Source organism: Nothoprocta perdicaria, unplaced genomic scaffold (genome assembly GCF_003342845.1).
Source record: "Nothoprocta perdicaria isolate Ctin4 unplaced genomic scaffold, notPer1 scaffold_23, whole genome shotgun sequence".
Lineage (NCBI taxonomy): Eukaryota > Metazoa > Chordata > Aves > Tinamiformes > Tinamidae > Nothoprocta > Nothoprocta perdicaria.
This window is the reverse complement of record NW_020455455.1, coordinates 4,264,038-4,285,281: the sequence shown is the minus strand read 5'-3', so window position 1 is coordinate 4,285,281 and position 21,244 is coordinate 4,264,038. Positions and strand designations below refer to the sequence as shown.

The 21,244-nt window shown below is 34.7% G+C and overlaps 1 protein-coding gene across 1 annotated transcript in view; it reads right to left on the bottom strand.

The window, feature by feature from the left end:
* The window catches only part of MALRD1 (MAM and LDL receptor class A domain containing 1), a 224,639-nt gene that overhangs the window by 111,050 nt on the left and 92,345 nt on the right, over positions 1-21,244 (bottom strand). The window contains exons 22-25 of the mRNA XM_026039361.1: positions 21,092-21,202; positions 20,602-20,815; positions 13,751-13,998; positions 10,057-10,348 (exon numbers count right to left, since the gene is read on the bottom strand). Coding sequence (XP_025895146.1) covers positions 10,057-10,348; positions 13,751-13,998; positions 20,602-20,815; positions 21,092-21,202 — 865 coding nt within the window. The remainder of the gene's footprint in view (positions 1-10,056; positions 10,349-13,750; positions 13,999-20,601; positions 20,816-21,091; positions 21,203-21,244) is intronic.

The following is a 21,244-nucleotide window of genomic DNA, read 5'->3' as shown; positions in this document are numbered from 1 at the left end:
AGATCCTTGGAAACAATCTATTTTGTTCACTAAAGTCATCTTTTCACTCCCCTCATTTTATTACTGCAGACAGATCTATTGGCAGGATGCTCTTGCCAAATAAGAAAAGTCTAAAGGTTCAAATGTAGCCATCTGTGGCTACAAAGATTATCTGTATYTTTCCTCTCTGTAAACCTTCAGAAAGAAGTAGCAGTAAAATAAATTCTCCATTGGAGGGATCATCACCCAGGCAAAGCTAATCATCACTAGAACTGAATTTCATTGGCAGCAGAGTTCAAAGGACTTGTGGAATATTAGAATATTTCACATAGAATATTAGAATATTAGAGGAATAATCTAGTCCAATTCTAAGTGCCCACAGATTATATTTTGGCACATTCACATCGTGGCTTAAACTCAGAACCTATCTTCACTTTAGATTTGTCATGTATAAACCCAGCACAGAATCAGTGGTATAAATCACATATACTTTATGGCATTGCTTGAGTATTGTACATCTACTTCATCTATAAAAGAAGAAAATCAAAAATGATTTATGTGTATTATCTGTTGACGATAACTAATAATTCTGAATGTTAACCTTAAAGRAAATTGTTATGGAATATCTCAATACATATCATTATTATATTATATATAGTATTATTAACATTATGAGAGYTATATACTAATATAAATTATATTAAATTATCAGTTATTTTTATATTAAATTATTAATTATTATATTATAGAACAATGTGGATTATAAATATTATATGAATTATATATTAATTGTATTATATATGTTATATTACAATTATTATAATATAATTGTAGGCAGGAAGCTTGGACTAGATATCTCTAGAGGTCCCTTCTAACCCTAACCATTCTGTGATTATGCGATTCTATATTTTTGGTTATGTTTAGATAGAATTCAAGTGCAAAAGAACTTCTAGAACTCCTATAAATACCATGTAAGAGAATTTTTATTTTAAAAAAACCCACTATTTAAACATCACTTTGTTCAAATTCTTTAGCCATACTTGATTAAGAATCAGATGGAGGAAGAAGCCCAAAACTGATCAAAGTMGGTCTTTTGCCCCCTGTGACCCTTTCATCTCTCACTGCTCAGGAGGAATAAGTTTCAAGATTGCTGCAAATACCATATAATATTACAGAACTTTTCATCTGTCTTAGATAGAATGCTATAGTGTGTTGAAGAAAATATGATGTTTAAAAGATTTTGTACTCTTGATCAGCCTCCTGTGCACTTTTGTGCCTCCAGTGGAAAGGTCAATTTGAAAATGAAAGATATCTCATGCTTGCTGGAAGGAAAAGATATTAACAAACTCTTAAACATTCAATAGTGCAAAGAAATAGATAGCTTTTAATATGGTAATCTTTTAACTTTCTACTGCATTCCAGATATGTTTATTTTTAATCAACAAAATCAAAATATTTTATCAGAATAAAAATCAAAAAAAAAAGAAAAATCAAAGAGAAGTAGATGAAAAACACCTCAATAAAGTCACATATGTACATTAGGTGGAACAATGTCAGTACCGAACATTGCATTTGGCCCCTATATACTACAAATGTCCTTAATACTGTCAGTACCTCCTAAAATTAAATCATTCTGGCTCTTGTGTTTCTCCAAACAGCTGGAATATATTTTGTCAACAATTAAATCTCTTAAGAATTTTTCTTATTGATTATATTCATTTACATCTGCCCAATGTAGTACAAATTGCATATTCCCCACAGTAACGATAACTTTATTACCCGTACCTTAGCATCAGGAAGTAAAAGGAGTTCATGTTTAGCAGTGCTCTTTGAGATGAGAAAGCATTACCAGCTAAGCTTAATATAAATGAATGAATAAGGAAACAAAAGAAAGGGTTACAGTTGGAGAGAGAGTCCTCATTTAGGCACCTAAAATTTGCCTAAGTTTGATCCCACTTGAGAAGAACTTGGATTTTAGAGGATATTGCTCAAATACAGTCTAGTTCATTGTTATGAAAGGTAACCAGCTCAAGCAGCCTTTGCTCTTAACATAATTAGATTGCTTTCTCTATTGCTGTTATTGAAGGCTATTTTTCCTGTCCTCTGATAAGCACCTGGCTTCCAGCATATCCACGGGCAGTTCCCACACATTGATTCTACACTGACCCTTATGCCAGCCCTGTCCTTCAGCTCTCCCCCACTGGGAAAGGAAGGAAAGGAAAATGCAGAAGAAAGTGTAAAAAGATCTGAAACGTAAAGCAGAACTCTTCATAAAAGTCATATTTATGTGATCCAAAACTTAATCTGAAAGTTCAGTATAGATGCTGAAGACTTTCTTACACCATTTTTCTTTTAAACCCTAACCTAATTAGTCTTACTAGTTTGAAGCCAGGCATCCAAATTCAAGGCCTTTTAAAATCTAAAATATATCTCTCAAACTTCCTACATTCATAAAGTGGTAGATCATATCTTATATAGAAGCAGAGAACTGAAAACTGACCTGACAAACCAATCTCCCAAACTAGCAATTTCAACTTTTACAAGTCCTTTTTTTCCACTAAGAGGCAAATCTCACAAAACTCAGAAATTTCCTTCAGGGACTGAAAGGAGGAATTACATTCTTCCTGGGTTATAGGAAGCTTTATTACTTTCATTGCACAGCTGGAGCGAGGCTTCAGCTCCATCTCCACAGCTTTTTGACCAATGTAAAGCATCTACCTGAAATTCATTCTCTTGGTATTTTCCATCTGCATGCATCTGTACATGTCCTAAGAGTCACCATGCAGAACTGTACAAGTATCTAAATTGACTCTAAAAGCTGTAGGATGTGTATAAACTCAGCTCTTCTCTCCCTGCCTGACACAAAATAACTTGCAATAGCTCTGCTACAGGCAGGATTTTTGCTCATTGTATCAGAAAAGACAAGATTTTCAGTTTAGATAGCATTTGTTGCAGGATTTGTTATATGGTTGCAAACGAATTAAGAATAAAAATACCTCTTGGAGAGTGAATCTTTATTTGCTGTGTCAAGCACTGTACATTTCCTGATTGCTAGACAAAGTGATTAGTTACCTCCCAAGTTAAATAAATTTTATACATTTCAGCAAAGCATTTGTGTTAAGCATTATGAATAGGAAGCTTTAGAAGCTTATGACAAAATCACATCAAAGCTTATAAACACTCTCATCTTTTTGGCTACCAAGCGAACATACACTATGGAATAATTATAACTTACTATTGATGTTGTCACTTGAAAAGGGCCCTGCGTAACCATTTTCTCAGAAATATTTTCTTTAGAAAGGATGTTTTGCTGGCACAGAGCATTTGCATTTGTAGTGTCTTTTTACAAAAGCATGAAAATGTCAGAATACCACACACAGAGATATTCCAGCTATGTTTCCTAAATTTACAGTCACAGATGGTTTGAGAGTTAGTGGTACAGTATCTGGTGAAGGACCGTGCAAATGTCTGTACATACAGACATGCAGGGGAGAAGCAAATGTGCGTGTCTGTTGGGAGGACCAGGAAAGCTGTAACTCCTGGCCTGGGGGACAGGTTATGTTCTTTTTAATTGCTGGATAGTTGATTTTCACTTGATAATAGGCTATCAGATAACCAGCTTGCTTCTGTCCATGAATGTAACACACCTGTTGTTAAAYATTAAAATATATGTATTAAACGGGAAAAAAGAGGCAGTAAAAGATTAGACACAATGGTATTTTCTAGTTAAATATTCATTTTGTATGATCCTTTTTTCATCTAAAACAGAAGAATCTAATGTTTTAAATATCTTCATTTTTGGAGGGAGTGGTAAYACAGGGGATGTGGTAACACAGCTAGCCAGAGCAGCAGGTTCCAGTCACTGATCAAGAGAAGACATCATGCACAGCCACCCCACAAACAACTCATGAGATAAAATTAAAAGAGTGTGTGCCACAGACGAGATACTGAATCCACCTTATGCAAAATGTTCTATATTTTCCAGGACCCTGAGTCTGACTTACTTGATAGTCAGCTTCAGGATGCTGGAAGATACAGATCAACTGCTCACAGCCACATCACTTGGCAGCCTTTCCTACTTAAGCTAKCAGCAAGATAACCAATTTTTATTTTTATTTTTTGAAAATGTGATAGTCCAAACCAGTCTGGGGTAAGAAAGAGAGTGAAAATGGTGATGAAAGTAAAATTAAATATGTTGGAAACAGTTCTAACACAAAAACTTAGAGGGCATTCAGCTCACAGACCGAAACATAGGTGCCTGGCAAGCTAGCTAAGTTCCCATTAAAACTGAAGGAATTCTATTCAGCACAATGAGTAGGACCAAAAGGGTGATGATGTCAGGCTAAAACAGAAATCTATAGCTTCATTTGGTTACCCCCACACAGCACATCTCAAAAAGTGTAATTTGTGTCTCAAGTGGCTGGTCAGCCATAAAGCAATTAGGCATATTGGTTATAATGGGAATTCAGACACATGCAGCTAAATGTTGATGTCTCATTTGATTCTTAATTTTCAGTTGAAAACCCAACCATAAATATTTTCAGTTTCTTAATATGGATTTAATGTGGAATAAATATGCCTAAATATTAACTGAGTACACTAAACTTTTTATTATTTCTCTCCCTCCCACACCTTCCAGCTTAATTTTTCAATCAGATACCTAAAAATGCAATACTTGAACAAGTAAGTGCTTCCAAAAATAGAAGGGTGGAGAAAAGAGCCTTTGCCATACCCCGTTCACTGTCATATTTCCTCCCTTCATAGATAAAAGAGAAAAATCTGTGTTTTATTATGCTTCAATAATCTTCCATTATTTCTTAAGGACAATTTCTGATTATCAGTGAGATGGTGGAATACACCCCTTGCCTATGTTCTGGGTAGTCAGGACTTTCCACAGATAAAAATAATCTTTCAGTCYCTTCTTCCTATGTGAGCCATGTCAGACTTTTGATCATAAATCTAGGGTGGTCTTTCCAACTAGAGAATACACTGCCCATTTTGACAGCTAACAGTACCTTTACCCCTTATTTGTACATTAACTTTRTTTATCACTATTTGTTTATCCTCTTGCTAAACAGCAATTTGGCCACATCTTATGACAGCCAGGTTAGATATCTTCTGAGAAATGCAGTATCATTCTACTTGGGAGGCATAGTCTACTGAAGAGTCTGAGAACAAAAGAAATAACACAATGAAAACAAAGCTGTGCAGTGAAATTCCTCAAACCCTGCTTGGTATAAAGTACAGAATATAAACCAAACTTTCAAATAAAATTTATAAATATGTAATATAATATTTTCCTCTAATATATATTATACTGAAAATGTAAATACTATAACTAGAAAAGGAAAACAGTCAAAAGTATCTCTGGTAAGTATGTGCTGAACAACATTTTCAAATGTAGCTTGCTTGATGTAGTTGGAGAATGAACACACCTGTGCCTGTGAGCTTATCCACATTTGGGAATCTAATTCTAACCCAGGCAGAAYGTCCTTACCTGTAGAAATGCAGGTATTTTGCATCAATATTTGTCTACTTGCATGTGTGTAAGGGAAAAACAGGATTTCCAGTCAAATAAGGGTAATTTATTGGTTTTTCTTCRGAATATAAAGTAAGGTTAGAGCTTTCATGTTCTCAGTTCTGCCACACAGAGATTGACTTGCATTGAGAACATATATGGAAAAACCTGAGCTCATAATGCCAGCATCACTGGCAGTTCTGGAAAAGCTTAGACACAGTAAACATCTTTTTAGTTAGTTCTCCCAGTATAAGCAGTGCTCTTAAACYGAGTTATCCTTGGTAGTTACAGTGTCGATTATTTCTCTTGTACTTTAAAAAAGTATAGGTTTGGTCATAAAACTATATCCCAGCAATTCATTGCCCCAAAGGAACCATCAGTTTGTTCCATGAATGAAGGGAGTAAGACATGCCCTTTCAGCACGCCTTCTCGCATGCTGCTYGGAGATGCATTTCAAACTTGCAGCCTAGAAAAGTCATTTCTGCTGACCTGAAATAGACATTTGTCTTTGGATGTCAAAGATACACTTCTTCGGATGTCAGGTCTGTGACATATTTCTAAGAAACATATCTTTGGAGGCCCAAGTGCTAAGGAAAGTTCTGGAAGTGCTGAACTGTTCTGAAAGAAAAACAACTACTGACAATACTCTACCACAAAGGACCGCAGACAGCATTAATCATGTTCTGTTGTCCACCATTCAAAGCCATAATTAGTTGTGGGTCAAAAATATGCTGGGTTTTGACTGCTGATCCAAATAGTCTTTTAGCTTTACTTTCCATTATGACATTGAAAATACCAGGTTTGGGAATGCCTATAAGATAAAAATGTATTAGAAACTTTTGCAAATCAACTATCCTTTTAAAAAAAGGAGAATATCGAAAAGCTCAGGTAAACATCAGAAAGTGTTTTAAATAATTTATTTATATTAGATCCCATTCTCTTGCACAATGCTCAATGATAAATGCTTCAGAGAAGCATATTTATTTTCATAAAAAAAAAATGTTATTTAATTAGTTATCCAGAAGTAGAAATGTTCTTGTCTTTAGTAGAAGACCACATTATGCACTATAGCATGAAAAGCAACTGTTTTTTTAATGCTTATAATTATATATTTAGCTAGAATAACCAATAAGGTTATTCCTGTTATATATCTGTAAAATTATATGAATCTCACTATATCTATGTGAAGAATCTGTAAAGAGTGATGTTATATGCAATATCTTTTAGACTTTATAATACATAAATGCTTATACTAATAAATGATGAGGAATGGGTTTAAACAATGGACTGAGACATTTTTGTGGTGATACGAAGTTATTCATGGTGGTAAGGGCTAGGAATAACTACAAAGGATAGCAGAAGTCTGTTCTGAGACTGAGTTGCTTGAAGAGGAAGTGTCTAACGTTTTGATGCGCAGTAGGACACCTTCCCCGACTCCCAAAGGGATGAATTTTCCCATAAGAACTGTAACATATCTGCTGACGCTGTTGCTTCAGAAATCTTATGTGACTAAAATGTAAGTAAATATCCTTGGTTAAACAAATTACATCCTGAGTGACTGACAATGGAATATAACAATATGTAAGTTACGTGAAACAACACCATACAATTTCACATATAAATGATGAGCTCCAAGATGTCTACCATTACTCAGAAGTAAGTAAAAGATGTAAAGAGTAGGAGGCAAGGAGAGAAATCAGTTGATTCCTACTCACTTGTTAGGCCTACAGGAGAGTATAAGGTTTTCCAGAGGAAATAAGGCTGGAATTGTAACTCTTTCAGATTCAGGGCCATTCTGGGGCTCCTGCAGATATGAACAGCTGCTTTTGTGGAGCAGAGACTAACTTGAGCATCTACAAACACTGCAGAGAGCCACAGAACAGAATCTATAGCTCTGTATAGATAGTGCTAAAATGGCTGGTAAGCATCATCCTAAAAAAAATTTATTGTTTCTCAGGCTCAGCATTTTGAGAGGCTCTGAGTGACCTGCCACTCCAGCACTATAGCTAAGTAGCATCATGTGGATGGTCAGTCAGCAGCAAATGACAAAGCTACCTTTCAAATTTGTTTTGTAGATATCATRAACTTTCTTTCAGCCTTTAAATACTAGCCCATATTTGTCCAGAGGAAAAAAAAAAAAGAAAAACRAAGCAAAACTTCAAAGCATGGATGCAGGTTGGAACGGCTCTTTACTAGAGTCAGAATATCTGCTGTAGGGGTACAGATGTGAACAGCTACTAATTCTTCCCTATTTAGTCCTTATACAACACCCATTAGCATGGTACTAAACTATCTGCAGAAATAACAAGCATGAAGCAAAGATACTTGTATGTTACATAGTCATTGGCATTGCTTGTAAGAAAAAGAAGCGTCTCCCTCAATCCATGGAATACAACAAGCTCTGTTAAAAAAAAAAAAAAAAAAAAAGATTTTTTTTTTTTTAAACAAAGGAAGCTCTTAAACTGTGAGAAAGTAAGCTGTATAACCAAACTTTGGGTGATGAGAAGGCGAGGAAAACATTTTGACCGTTGCTATTCACCATGATATTTTGAGTAGCTAACACCAAACAAACACTCCTTGCAAGTCCTAAGAAAATGAAACACATGCCTAAAGAAAGTGCATATTAAATAGATGGAAAAATATGCATCAGCATCACTATGTCATTGTAAGGACAAGAAGTCTTAAAAGCCAACCATTCCTAGAGAGGTAAAAGATTGTGTTCACTTTGCCAAGCAAAATTCTCTCCAAATGGAGACAAGAAAGCAGCAGATCTCTGCTGACTGATGCTCTGGATCCTCAGAGACTTTCAGTGAATTTGAGCAACAGATAGAAGTGTTTCATTCTCTGTTGTGGCTCTGTATATAACCAGAGAGATGTAGGAGTCAACATTTTTGCAGCAGATTTCCTCAGTCAGAATGATTGTCTCAGGAATATAAAGCTATACCACAGTTCACTTTTCAAAGCCGTAAGCATGGATTCTGCTACTGTTCAGAATGTTTCCTCTCATAGGAATAGATTTCATATTCTTATTTCTAAACCTCTGTTTCAAGGAAAACAAATACTGTTAAATAGCAGATGTTAATTGGAATCCTCAGTAGCTAATTGAAATTTGTGTCCAAGACAAGTGGAAAATGTTGATGCAGAAAAGACTTTATGCCATGAGGATGAATTCAGACCATTACTTCAAAGTGTTGTGAACCCGGAAAGTTTACAAAGTAAGACTTTGAGCTACACCAAGAAATGAGGTCTCTGGTGTCTTTTCCAGAGATTTTAGTAGCTTTTCTATTATGTGCAAAGAAGTATTTTGGAACATTCTTTACTATCAAAACCAAAGCTTTGTAAAGTTTGCAATGTCGCCACAGGGACTTGTCTATACCATTAAGTGGATAGAATCTGAAAATGTCATAAAATAGGAATCAGAAATCTCTGCAACTGTTCTTCTTGGGGTAATATTCATATAAAACTAAAATTTAACATACCGATCTCATTTGTAATAAATTCCTGTGACTTTTTTTGACAGAAATGGGAAAGAATAGTACATACTATAAGGATTTGGTGACTTATCAGGGATGTACTGGTATCCATTGCCCGTATCTGTGCTGATTATCTTGTGTGCAAAGTATAGTGCAATTTCTTAGCTTTGATGTAGTTTCATCATCRTTATCCCCCAGTATCTAAGCAGTGCTTAATGATATCCTAAAGAGGAAAGCTACTCATTAGCAGCAGTAACAAAGCAAAGCAGCTCACAAAAATTAATGATCCTTTCTCCCTGTACTCTCGACATTGGGAAATATTAACATTGTTTTATCTGTCAGAAAGATGAAAAAGTGAGACAAAATGACTTGCCACAGCAACGAAGGAGACTTGTAGTAGGCCCAATAAAATAAAACACATCTTATTTTATAAAACACATCTATTAAATTCTAACATGGGGGTTAAAATTTCAATAGTTCTACTGATAAACGTGGAAGGATTGGCCTCTGATGTCAAGAAGAGCCTCTTCTTCATCATTTGCCTTCACACACCTCTCCAATCAGATTCCATCAGAACTATAATGTTTGGTAAAATCTTTCTGAGTCTTATTTCTCTGGTGCACTGTGGATGGGGCATACAACAGCACCAAAGCCAGTGCTCACCCCAAGGGAACAGGATGCATATGCTGCATCAGCAGGAACATGCAGTAGGGCTTCCCACTAACTAAAAATTACTAGAGCTGGGTACTTCCCACTGGCCTCGTGATAATCTGTGCACATTGGCTCTGTCCTTTTCACTTCTTTATTTTACTGTATTTTGCAACTATTGACAAATAAATCTGAATTAAGCAGGATACCATTTAAGAAAACACGCCTAGACATAGGACCTGCAGATTCACAAGTTTGAACCCAAACAGTAGTTTTGTAGGACAATTTGATTAGCATTCTAAACACATATTAGTTTCAAGGTCTTTTTAGTAAAAGATATGTTCCTTTTTTGAAGGAAGGACAGAAAATCAGACAAATCAGATGAAACTATACTGTTGTTCACTCTTGCCAGCCTATGGACATAGATTTCTCACATACCTGTAGGAGTCACTGCTGTGGGCTCTAATGGTAAAAATTCCTGGAATGGTAAGCACTCCCTGGATAATGTGAGGTCATCAAGTGCTATGACACCTCCAGAACCTTTTCCAACTATCCCTTCAAAGATGACTTGGAAATCTTCATCTCCATCCAGGGGCAATGCCTGCCTTTGCCAGAAATTTCCCTGGTTTCCTGTGAGRAGGAGGAGGATTTTTTCATGTTCTGCTGTAGTCTTCTGGTAGACAATCAATGACCCAATGTGAGCTCCATACATATAGTAATAGAATAGTATCTGTAATCAAGAATAAGCAAGAATAACAACATTGAGTATACAACAGGTGACCTGAAACACATTCTATTATCCTAATTTTTAAATGGAGAGTAGCATTAAGAAGAGCTCAACTTTACTGAGTCAGAGACAATTTAATTAACACACACACACACACACAAAAAAAAAAAAAGACTTACTAATGCAATTTTTTGAATTATTCCATGAACCAAAAGATACTTGGAAGCCAACACTGCAATACTGGGACAGCTGACTTTGCATGTCTTTGAGTAACTCTCATATGCAAATGTGAAAGACAGAAAACACTTGGTAAAAAAAAACAAGGGAAGGGAGCAGTGGCATTTACAGTATGGGAAATAACTTCAATTTACCAAGTGTTAACACCTTTCTGCCTATAAAATGCTTGTGATACATTACGGACTGGCTAATTACAAAATTCTCTCTAACCTAATATAAGATCTTCTAAATAGACCACAGAAACACAAAGGAGAAGATAAAATAAAAAGTGTGACTTCCCAGGATTAGAAAACTATGAGTTTTTTGAGAGAAAAGGGGGAAAGTAGAAACGATAAAGTACTAAAGTATGATCAAGTACATACAGAACATTGAAGAGATGGTAAAGAGCAGTTACCATTAATTGCTTCTCTAAGTTAACTGCAATTCAAGAGGATAGGAAGAACAAAGGGACAGTTGTATCTGATGAATATGATACTTAAAATAGTTGAATATCTTATTCTTGACAAAGATCATCATATTTCCAAGAATGCTTTAAAACCATGAAAGAAAGCAATTCATGTTATAATATGCAGGAACATGTCTAGAGCTCAAATTTGTCCCTAGTCTCATACATGGCATGAGCCCTGAAGAAGGAAGATTCTCTCTTATTTATTTTAGTTATAAAAACATAACAGTGAATACTGTGATGCTCATATAAATGTAAAATTATGTTACTTTTTGTTACCTCATGCTATGATTCTGCAGTCTTTTGAATTTTATAAATACTTTTTTTTTTAAAGCCCACATTTGTATTTAATCTATTTTCTCTAATTATTGAACAGGAAATATGCCAGGGCCTTTATGTTACAATTCTTTTGAAAGTATTATTACATGAACTTGCAGAACATCTCCCATGCAATGAAATAACATATTTTTTTCAAGAAACATTTGTATGGAAATACTTTTATTCATCTGCTCATTTCTTGTCCTGAGATAAATTTTTTTCCTTTGAAATTCTTCTTTTAGAAGATTCTCTATTCAATATATACGTGTATCATTAAATTACACAATGATTTTCACTTCCTAGGATTAGTCACTATTTCTTTTTACTATTTTAAAACTGTTTCATTTTTTGAACAATATATTAGAGATGATATTTTCATAGGGCTATCCACTATACTGCTTCTGACAAGCTACAGCTGTTTTCAAAAATACTCAACTGTTTTATACGTTTGTCTTTTTATATGGCCATTGAATTATCTGCTTTCTTTCCCTCTCATTACTTTAAAAGCTTCATATTTATTTGAGGTACCCTAGTGTCAATTTCTCTGAAATTTTATTGTATATAGGAGTCAACATATCGATCTTGTGTTCTATCACACACTTTCTAGGTATATTGTATAGTGCTAATGATAGTCCTTAAAACAGTTAGGCACAGATTTATTTTTTAGCATGTACCCAAGTCCCTTCAGGACTGCAGCCCCATGCAATCTATATTTGAATCAGGTTTATGTTACCATGCATGTGAACTACTCAAGCTCACATTAAGAAGAAAAGGCAAATTCTCTAATATTAAGTCTCCAAGGTTTCCAGAATATTTCCATTCACTTCTCTGCTTTTCAGGTTGACCTTGAAGAATACACTATAGATTTTTTAAAGTTTGAAAAACTGTAACTACTGATTCTTACTTTTGTTACTACTTTTTTGATACTGAATTTAACACAAAAAGGTTTCAATGCAAGAAAATACAAGAAAAAATAATACTTGGGGGGCGGGGAGGGGAACTTGCCATATATCTTCTAAGAGAATTTTGAATTTAATGACATCTGTCATATTTTTGATTAAAACTTTGGTTTTATTGCTAAATTCTCAATTCAAGAATTCTCAATGTATACCATCCGCTCTTGGCTACTTATTCCAAATTAAATTTAGACTTTGTTCTAATACTACCTCTTTTGGTACCTCATTACCTAAAAATGCTTCACCTTCATTGGTTTTAAGAATAGCTGTCAAGGTAGTATCTCTTCATAATGTCATGCAGTGAATACTAATACAAAACAGGTATTTAAATTTCTCTGCAAAGTTTACTTATTCCGACGTTTTTAGGTGATATAATTATATAACACTGATACGTTGAGTCTGAATTCTTCCTTTTGTTTTGCATATTTATTTTGACATAGTCTCACTTTATTTCTACTTGTAGTACTCATCTCCCTCTATTGTTTTAGAAGATGCAGTTTGGTTTGCAACAGCCTTGTATACAAATGATCCTGTTTATATATTTCCCTTTATACTTGCTGATGTATATGTGTTTTCTCTGCATAAAACTCTCTTCCTACTGAAGTCAATAAACATTTTTCATTGACCTAAATGAGTCCAAGATTCCAACCTTTAAGTCTGCTGTAATATATGATGTGACATCTGCTTCTGTAATAAATACAGGAAAGGAATTTAACCAGGATGAAGTTCCGTTTAATGTTTCCTAAATTTGGCATCTATAAAGTAATTGTCAAAAAAGCTGAAAATTTTCAATCAAAAGAGCTGAACAGCATTCTCAAATCAACCAGAACTCTACTGAGTTTCAGGCAACTTAACACTGTTCGATTTTCTTCATAATGATGAGTATGAAATAAATGGGCCCAGAGGTAAAGGACTGGACATTTTCAATATAGGTGTCACCTGAATATGAAATAAATCTGTTTAGGACTATTTCAGGCTAAGACAGCTATCAATGAGCACTGTGCTATGATTAGATAATCAGTTAAATTCAAAGGCTTTTTTTTTTCTTTTAAATGAATCCTATTCATCAAGATTAGTCTTTTSAGATCCAGTAAGACACACAAAATAGGACAACTATGCACAAAAATCTAACATAAAACAATTAAATAACCTGTGCTGCTGGCATAAACATAATAKAATTTTAAATCTTCTATAAGCATAAAGACATTGATATTGTCTCTCAGTAAAGTTACTTGGCTAGTATCTCCCACAAATGGATAGAATAAGAATTCCCAATGTCCTTGGTAGTAGAGGTGCTCCAAGCTGGAGTGCCAAGTGGCTATTATATGGCCAGAACACGAAAGAGTCCTAGAGCTGATTTATAGGTAACTACATAAAATTAGATAGCCAATAAATACTCATGTTTACTGTTTTTATTGTTATTCATGTTCATACCATACTCCCACATACCTTGCAGTTTTTACTCCTTCTGCTTAACACAGGACTAGAAATCCTGGCTTTCTGTCCTGGCAACTGAGGAAATGAACTCTTTATAAAAATGTAGTGTCCAGATGGCTCTTGCAAGGTATGATCAGCAGCTGGTCCTGTGCCCAGTCTTGGAGTACTGCTAGTTCTGAGGTTCCAGTCAAAGTCATCATTTTCATCTTGCTTCCAATCACAAAGATCAAACTCAAAATTACAACACCCAATACATGTGCCTGAAAAGAAATTTACACACATGAAGACTCTGTCTTCAAAAACTGTTATGTAGAATGTAGTGTACAACCCTCACTATAACCCCCTAAAAATTCTTCCATAGGAAAAAAAAAAAGAACCACCCACACAATTTTTAAAAACAACATTTAAAATGCTCTGGGATATAATAACGGGATAGGACTAAACTAGTTATGTATGAGATAGGTGTCTTCACTCCCATTATGGTCAAAAGAGTTCTAGTTATAAAAGTATGGAATTTGCAAATTTATTTTGAAGCAAGCTGATTAACTGTTTAGACTCTCACAGGTAGAGGCTGATAGGTGACTGTGAGCCTACCACAGGCATCTAAGACATTTGCAGAAAACTGGATTCTTTTTGGAGAAACAATTTAAGGTCAGGTGAGATACCCAGAGTGCTCAGGGAACAGAATCCCACCCAGGTGGCTGTGTTGAGGACTGAAGAGACACAGCTTCTGTATAGAGGCATACAGGTAAACAATGTGGGTGGGTGAACTCTGAGCTGGACCTACTTGTCCAGTTTACTTTTGTTAAAAAAAAAAAAAAAAAAAAAAAAAAAGAAAAGAAAGGAAAAAGAAAAAGAAAAAACTCCTAATAATTAGGGCTTTTTTCCAATAGGATCGCTGACTTTTTCAGTAACTCCTCGTTCATTTTTTTTTTTTCTCATTGTTTGCTTCCTAAAGAATTCACACATACATTTTATTAGCCAGTATGCAAAGGCAGACGATTATCTGCACTTCTCCTTGAATTTTATCTAAAGCCTGGAAAAAATCAGCAAGCTGACATTAATTGGTTGATTTTCATATGCCATAGAATGCATGCTCCATAGCTCTAGCTGTATTTTTCAATGTAGAAAGTCAAAAGAGTCAGCATGGTAAGTCAATTCCACACATAAATTAAAGTCAATTACAGAATTACAAAAGTTTAAGTTACACACACACAYATATATATATATATTTCTGTATGCATCTATAACCTCATTATAATGATGACCAAGCAAACCTAAACTTGCTGAAATACGCTGGAGTCTTGCCAGAGACTTCAAGAGACTTTTGCCTGTGCCCTGAATACTTTTACTATTGTTGCTGGAAAGGAAAGTGCTTTGAAGATAAATTTCAAAACTTAATGGGTCACTTGGTCTGATAATGCAAAAAAATGACAAAAGCTTTCTCCTAAAACATAAACAAAGCTTGAGCCTCTCATGGCATCTGATAAGGTTCAGCAAGTTAGAAGTAGCTTTATGTAATTGGCAATTGGTCAGAAGCCTCAATAATTAAGTCAAGGAGTTAACATGCATGGCATCCACATATAGACCAAAACAATACAGACAAAAACTTAAACTTCGTATGATATAAACTTCAGCTTAGAATCGAACCTTTACACTGACGAAAAATGTAATGTAGGCAACTTAGATGACTAATTTACAGCAGTGGTCTGTCTACTTGTACCTTAAATCTTAGGACATTGAGTAATGAAGTAAAAAAGCCAAGGTAATCACTTTGTAAAGCAGTGACACACRGCTAATAATCTATTAGGTAAGAGTTTAATAATTTAACAAAATTTTACACTGATCACAAATGATCTAAAAAATATAGGTAACAAAGAAAGTAATCAAATGGAGCAAAATTCAAACTATTTTAAGTTATTTTATTTGTAGAATTTAGAAACTATAATTTCAATCTGGGAAAGTGAATTCTGAATTTTTGAGTCTCCTGTTGATTGACTAAAGTAATGAGGAAGATGCTTCAGAAAATTGCAGTTGGCACACATGCTCTATTTTTTTTTAGGTTCTTTTTTAATAACACAGGAAGAAATAAACTGAAAATCACACTACAACGTTTAATGTCTTGGTAGCTTGCTGTTTTCCTTTTTACAAATTCCCTCCAAACAACTTGAAATTGAAATTCAGAGACAAGGCAGCAGGTTCTCTACTCCCAGCTTYGCATCTTATCCCAGAAACTATATCTCACATTTTACACACATTTCCTCTGCTCCTTATCTAGCATTTTCTTACATGAGTACAAATTTTGTGCTCTAGAAGCTTTTTTCTATCATATGACCCAGAAGCTTGAGATGCTACATGCCCATGAATTGGAAGAACTTTTCCTCTTTGGTGGACACGTAATACAAGGTGATTACCTTCCTTTTTATTATTAAAAAAAAAAAAAAAAAAAAAAAAAAAAAAAGCATTGTTTACTTAATGTAAAGTTCACTCATATATTTGAAAATAAAAACTGTTCAAAATGAAAATATTCATGAGGAGCAAGCTGTGACCTATACATCTCAGAGTTACTAAAGCTATGTCTACATGAACAAGTCTTGTAGAGCTATAAGAACATATCCATAAAGCAAAAGACTCGATGCAGAGGACATAATGGAAGAGTAGGTAGCTAGAGGAGTGTCTTCAGACAGCCTCTAGAATAATCCGGCGAGATGAACATCCATTAGTCAAACTGCATTAGATGACCTTATCTTTTATACTTATTTTCTAGTCAAAGGAGACTAGTTTATCACATGGTAAATAGAAACAGCTGAGAGATTCACCTCAGTAGTACAGTGGGAGGTAAAACAAACATTAATAAATGTGGACAAAGCCAAATATCTGGCATGTGCTGCCACCTGCATTGGTGGTTCATTTCAGACTGGAAAAACACTACTCCCCTCAGCCTTTTCCATGAACTTTAATTTACTAGATGTCCTAAAAAAAAAAATTCTACGTCAGGGAGGTGTGARCATAATGTAACCAGAGATGCTTTGTGCTCCGTCTTACTAGTATCTTCAAATAGTATAAGATGGACTCCGGAAGTTTCTGAACAACATTGAAGCAGTGCTACCCCTCTATTACCTCTCCGGCACTCTTAGATATTTTTGTTCTCATATACTTGTTCTCATACACAAAGCTTACATTCAGAAAGCTAAGAAAATGCCTCCTAGCTGCGAAATGGTATTTGAGACAGTTCTGGATTATATTATATATTATGATCATAACAAAAAATCTTTTTCACTGTATGTGAGAGGGGTTAAATAAMACAAATGCAGCACAAAACTCAACACTGTGATGACAACAGAACACATCTTCCTTGAAATCATAAATATTTATGGAAACAACAACATCAAAGTTAAAATTCTGTGCTGTTTTCCTTTTAAGTTTGTATTTCAAATGATAGAAATTTTCTTTATTCAAAACCACATCAGCAGTCAGTCCAAATCCATCAACCCTGAACTGAAAGCTGAAATCTCATTATCAATCACAGATCTAGAAATTCTGGGTTAACATAGCAAAACTCATACAAACRTTTGCCTGTTGCAAGCTCCTAGAGAATTGAAATAATGATGGAAAAGGAAAAAGCTTTACGAGTCTCATTTTTTTTCAAAAGTATTTTCTTTACTGCTAAGCCAAAGATCCKGACTGCTTTATAGTCTTTATTCTGAACTGACACTGCAAGAGTAATCGTTCTTTTTWAATATTTACCTAGAGATATTCATGGAGAAGATGGAGTAGTAGAACAACCGGACAATCTAATCTTATGAGGCCCCTTCCTCATAAGAAAAAAAAAGTTAACAACTTTTCCTGCTCCCAAAAGAAAAACCTGTCATACAGTAAATGTGTTTAGTCATCAACAATAAGAGATTATTTATTTTTATGTCTTAAAAGTGGAAACAAATCCAGCAGATTCATAATTTGCACCGGTAAAACACATGCACAGGATTGGAAATGTAAATGCATAGTTTCTATTTTACTACTTTTTGGAGATATTTATCATAAAAAAGCAAACTGAAATGTATTCATAGATCATAGTCTTCACTCAAAGAAACAGGAGTCAACAATTCCTTGCCAATATGTGGCAATAACATATATATATTATATACATATATATGCCCGCATTTCTATGCTCTTCTACCAGATTTACAAAGGGGAATATTTCCCAATTGGGCATTTCTTGTATATCTTGTTCTTCTTGACTTGAAAATCATTTTTTWAAATACAGTAAATTAATATAAAAAGATTTATATTATCAGAAATTTCYTAAGAGCAGAAGTGAGCTGATGAACTATTTATTATGCACTACAGATTAGATCTGACTACAGGGTACTCAAGTTTTYTTCAAAGGAAAATCAAATTGTGGATTCATACAACAAGATTTAAATGAGCAATGTGGTCATAATTTATGCATTTTTATTTCACTTTCTGAAAGACAATTCTATGCCATTACCAAGGAATGATTTTTTTTCAGCACTTATCTGCAACCTAAAAAAAAAGCAATCTGTTAATGGTTTTACTCGAAAGTGAAAAGAGGTCAGGGACCACTGACAGCAATGAAGTCACAGTGAGATCTGTTGCAGAGATAATGCATTTGACCAAAAAAAGCAGTAGTATTAAATAATAGGAAAAGTGGGAAAAGCTTTCGTTCATGAAGCTATAATTAACTGTTTTTATATTTTATATAAAGTACATTTTACACAAAATGGTAGAAAAACTACATTATTATTTTTGCAAAATGAATGTTTTCATCAAATGCAATAATATTTATTTCAATCATACATAGATAATGCAGAGGTGTCACCAATAAAAGAAATCCAAAGTTCTTCAGTACATTGTGCACATTTAAAACAGCCTTTCAAGTGATCACTAGCCCAAATCTATTTGGAAATCACTAACTAGTGGTCAATCCTAAGTGGCAATATTGACTTCATTACTGTTGATCATCATCATTCAGGATCTGGATGATGGGGCAGAGTGCACTTTATATTTTTGCTCATGATACAAAATTGGGAGGAGTGGCTCACGCAAAGGAGGGCTGTGCTACCATTTAGAGGGATGTTGACAGGCTGGGCAGAGAGAAACCTCATGGGCAGAGAGAAACCTCATGAAGTTCAGCAAAGGCAAGCGCAGGGTCCTGCACCTCGGGAGGAATAACCCCAGACATCAGTACAGGCTAGGGTTGGACCAGCTGATGAGCAGCTCGACAGAGATGGATTTGGGAATCCTGGCAGACAAGTTGATGATTATGAGCTAGAGATATGCCCTTATGGACATGAAGGCTAACAGTATCCTGGGTTGCACTGACAGCAAGTTGAAGGATCACCTATATATCCTCCCTCTCTACTTAGCCCTGGTTAGACTGCTGTGTGTCCAGTTCTGCAAGAGTGATTGAGCACTAAGACATATCATCCAGAGAGGTTGTGGAGTCTCCTTCTTTGGAGATATTCAAAGCCACTTGCACAGAGATCTGGGCAGCCTTATCTAAGTGACACTGCTTGGTCAGAGGAGATGGACTAGCTGATTTTTAAAGGTTCCTTCCAACATCAACCATCTGTGATTCTGCACTGTAGAAGTTTTATCCTGGAAATGACCACCGTGCTTTCAAAGCAGCTTCTGTGTTGTAAAGCCCTGTATTAAAATCCAGTCAGTAATCCATATTTTTCCTTAAAAACAAKAAATAAAAGATCACCTTACACTGAAATACTTCCCTGTGAGACTGTTTCAATTCTTTACTATTCCCATGAGGAATGTGAATGCAATACTTAATTTAGGGATTGCAAAATTTAACCCAGGCACCCTATTGGGATCATTATATTCATAATGTCTCTGTTACTATCTGATAGTGTCCCATGGGAAGTAGACAAATTGAGGAATGCAAATTCAGAAAGAAAGGTTTTAATATTTCAGAAAATACATGCCAAAATATGACAATCTTTTTCAACAGAGTAATTCCAAGTTGATAGATACCTCATTTCCTCATTTTTGGTAGCAGAAGATCAAAAATGGTCTCCAAATAGCTAAATGATATACTTATTCCTGGAATAATGGAAATCACTATGTTTTTTGTTGCTGGTTTTTTGTTTGCTTTGTTTTTATAATGACTATCCCTGAAAAAGAACAGTCCCTTTCCTGTGTTACATCAGCATACCTTTATATCATAGATTTGTATTCAATAGGAATTTGATGCACTGTGTTCATAAACTCAACAGAAAAGAAGTAGCTATTAACGCTGTATCAGATAATTCAGATTTGGTTAAACGAGCATTTCTGAAGGTTTGACTATAAAAAAGGAAAGTGTTAACAGTACCTAAACAATATTCTGTGATCCATTTTTTTCAGAGAAGCATTCATTTAATATAAAACACCATTCTTKTAATCCAGTGCTACAGATGCTGCTTCCTGGTATCTCTTGTAAAAACCCAAGTTGAGCAGTATTTAAATTAAAATATTTCCTAAAAGACGTGACAATTCTTGAAATATCAAAGGAAGCAGGTTCTCATATCCCAAAGGAATTAAGGTCAAAGCATTTTTTCACTCTTTGTACATTCTTTTCATATGGAAAGAAGATCTTTATTCTGCTTTTAAAGACAGTAATTTTCTGAAATATTTTAATAAATTCACTAACAGCACTTTCTACTTACTATCATACAATTTCAAATTAAATAATAATATTTTAATATGCCTAAAAGCCAAGGAATATAATTAAATTATTACAGTCATGTTTGCTTTCTTACCTGGTGAGCTGCCAACAATATTCAGGCCTTAACAATTCACAGCAGACACAGTTATTCATGATAATTAGAAATAAAAAATACAATACTTACTACAAATGTTAGGGTTCTCATCTGAGTTATCTGCACAGTCATTTACAAAATCACACAGATTATCCTTTGGGATACAGTACTTGTTGGCACATGTGAATTCCTCTACTGTGCAAGGTCTGTTTGGGATGAGCAAAGGTGAACAATCTTCAAAGGTAATATCATCCACTGCCACATCTCCCATGTAACTGACACCACGTATAGCCCTGAGAACAACCTAATAAAAATAACAGAAATTTCAGTAAAGCTGACATAAGCAGCATAATTGTAACAAGCGTATTAAAAACTCATTAAAAGCCATCCAAAAATGATCACATTCTCTTTACTTTACTTGTTTTCTCTAGTAATGTTGTATTACAAGCTATTGCAACTTTTGGCAAACCTGAATGTTGCTCTCGAATCCAGATAACTGTTTAGAAGATCAAGTTAAGTTACCTAAGTACCTAAACATAATTAAATGATTAGAGAGCACATAAAATACGAAAACACACACCTGAAAACCCGAACGAACTCCTAAGAACACCTCTGCTCTGTTCCACTGTGCACCTTGGCTGCCACTTTGAGCCCACAGCTTAGTAGTGATGTTACCAATTTTACTGAGAACCTGGAAAAAAAGTAATTCCAAAAAAAAAAAAAAAAAAAAAAA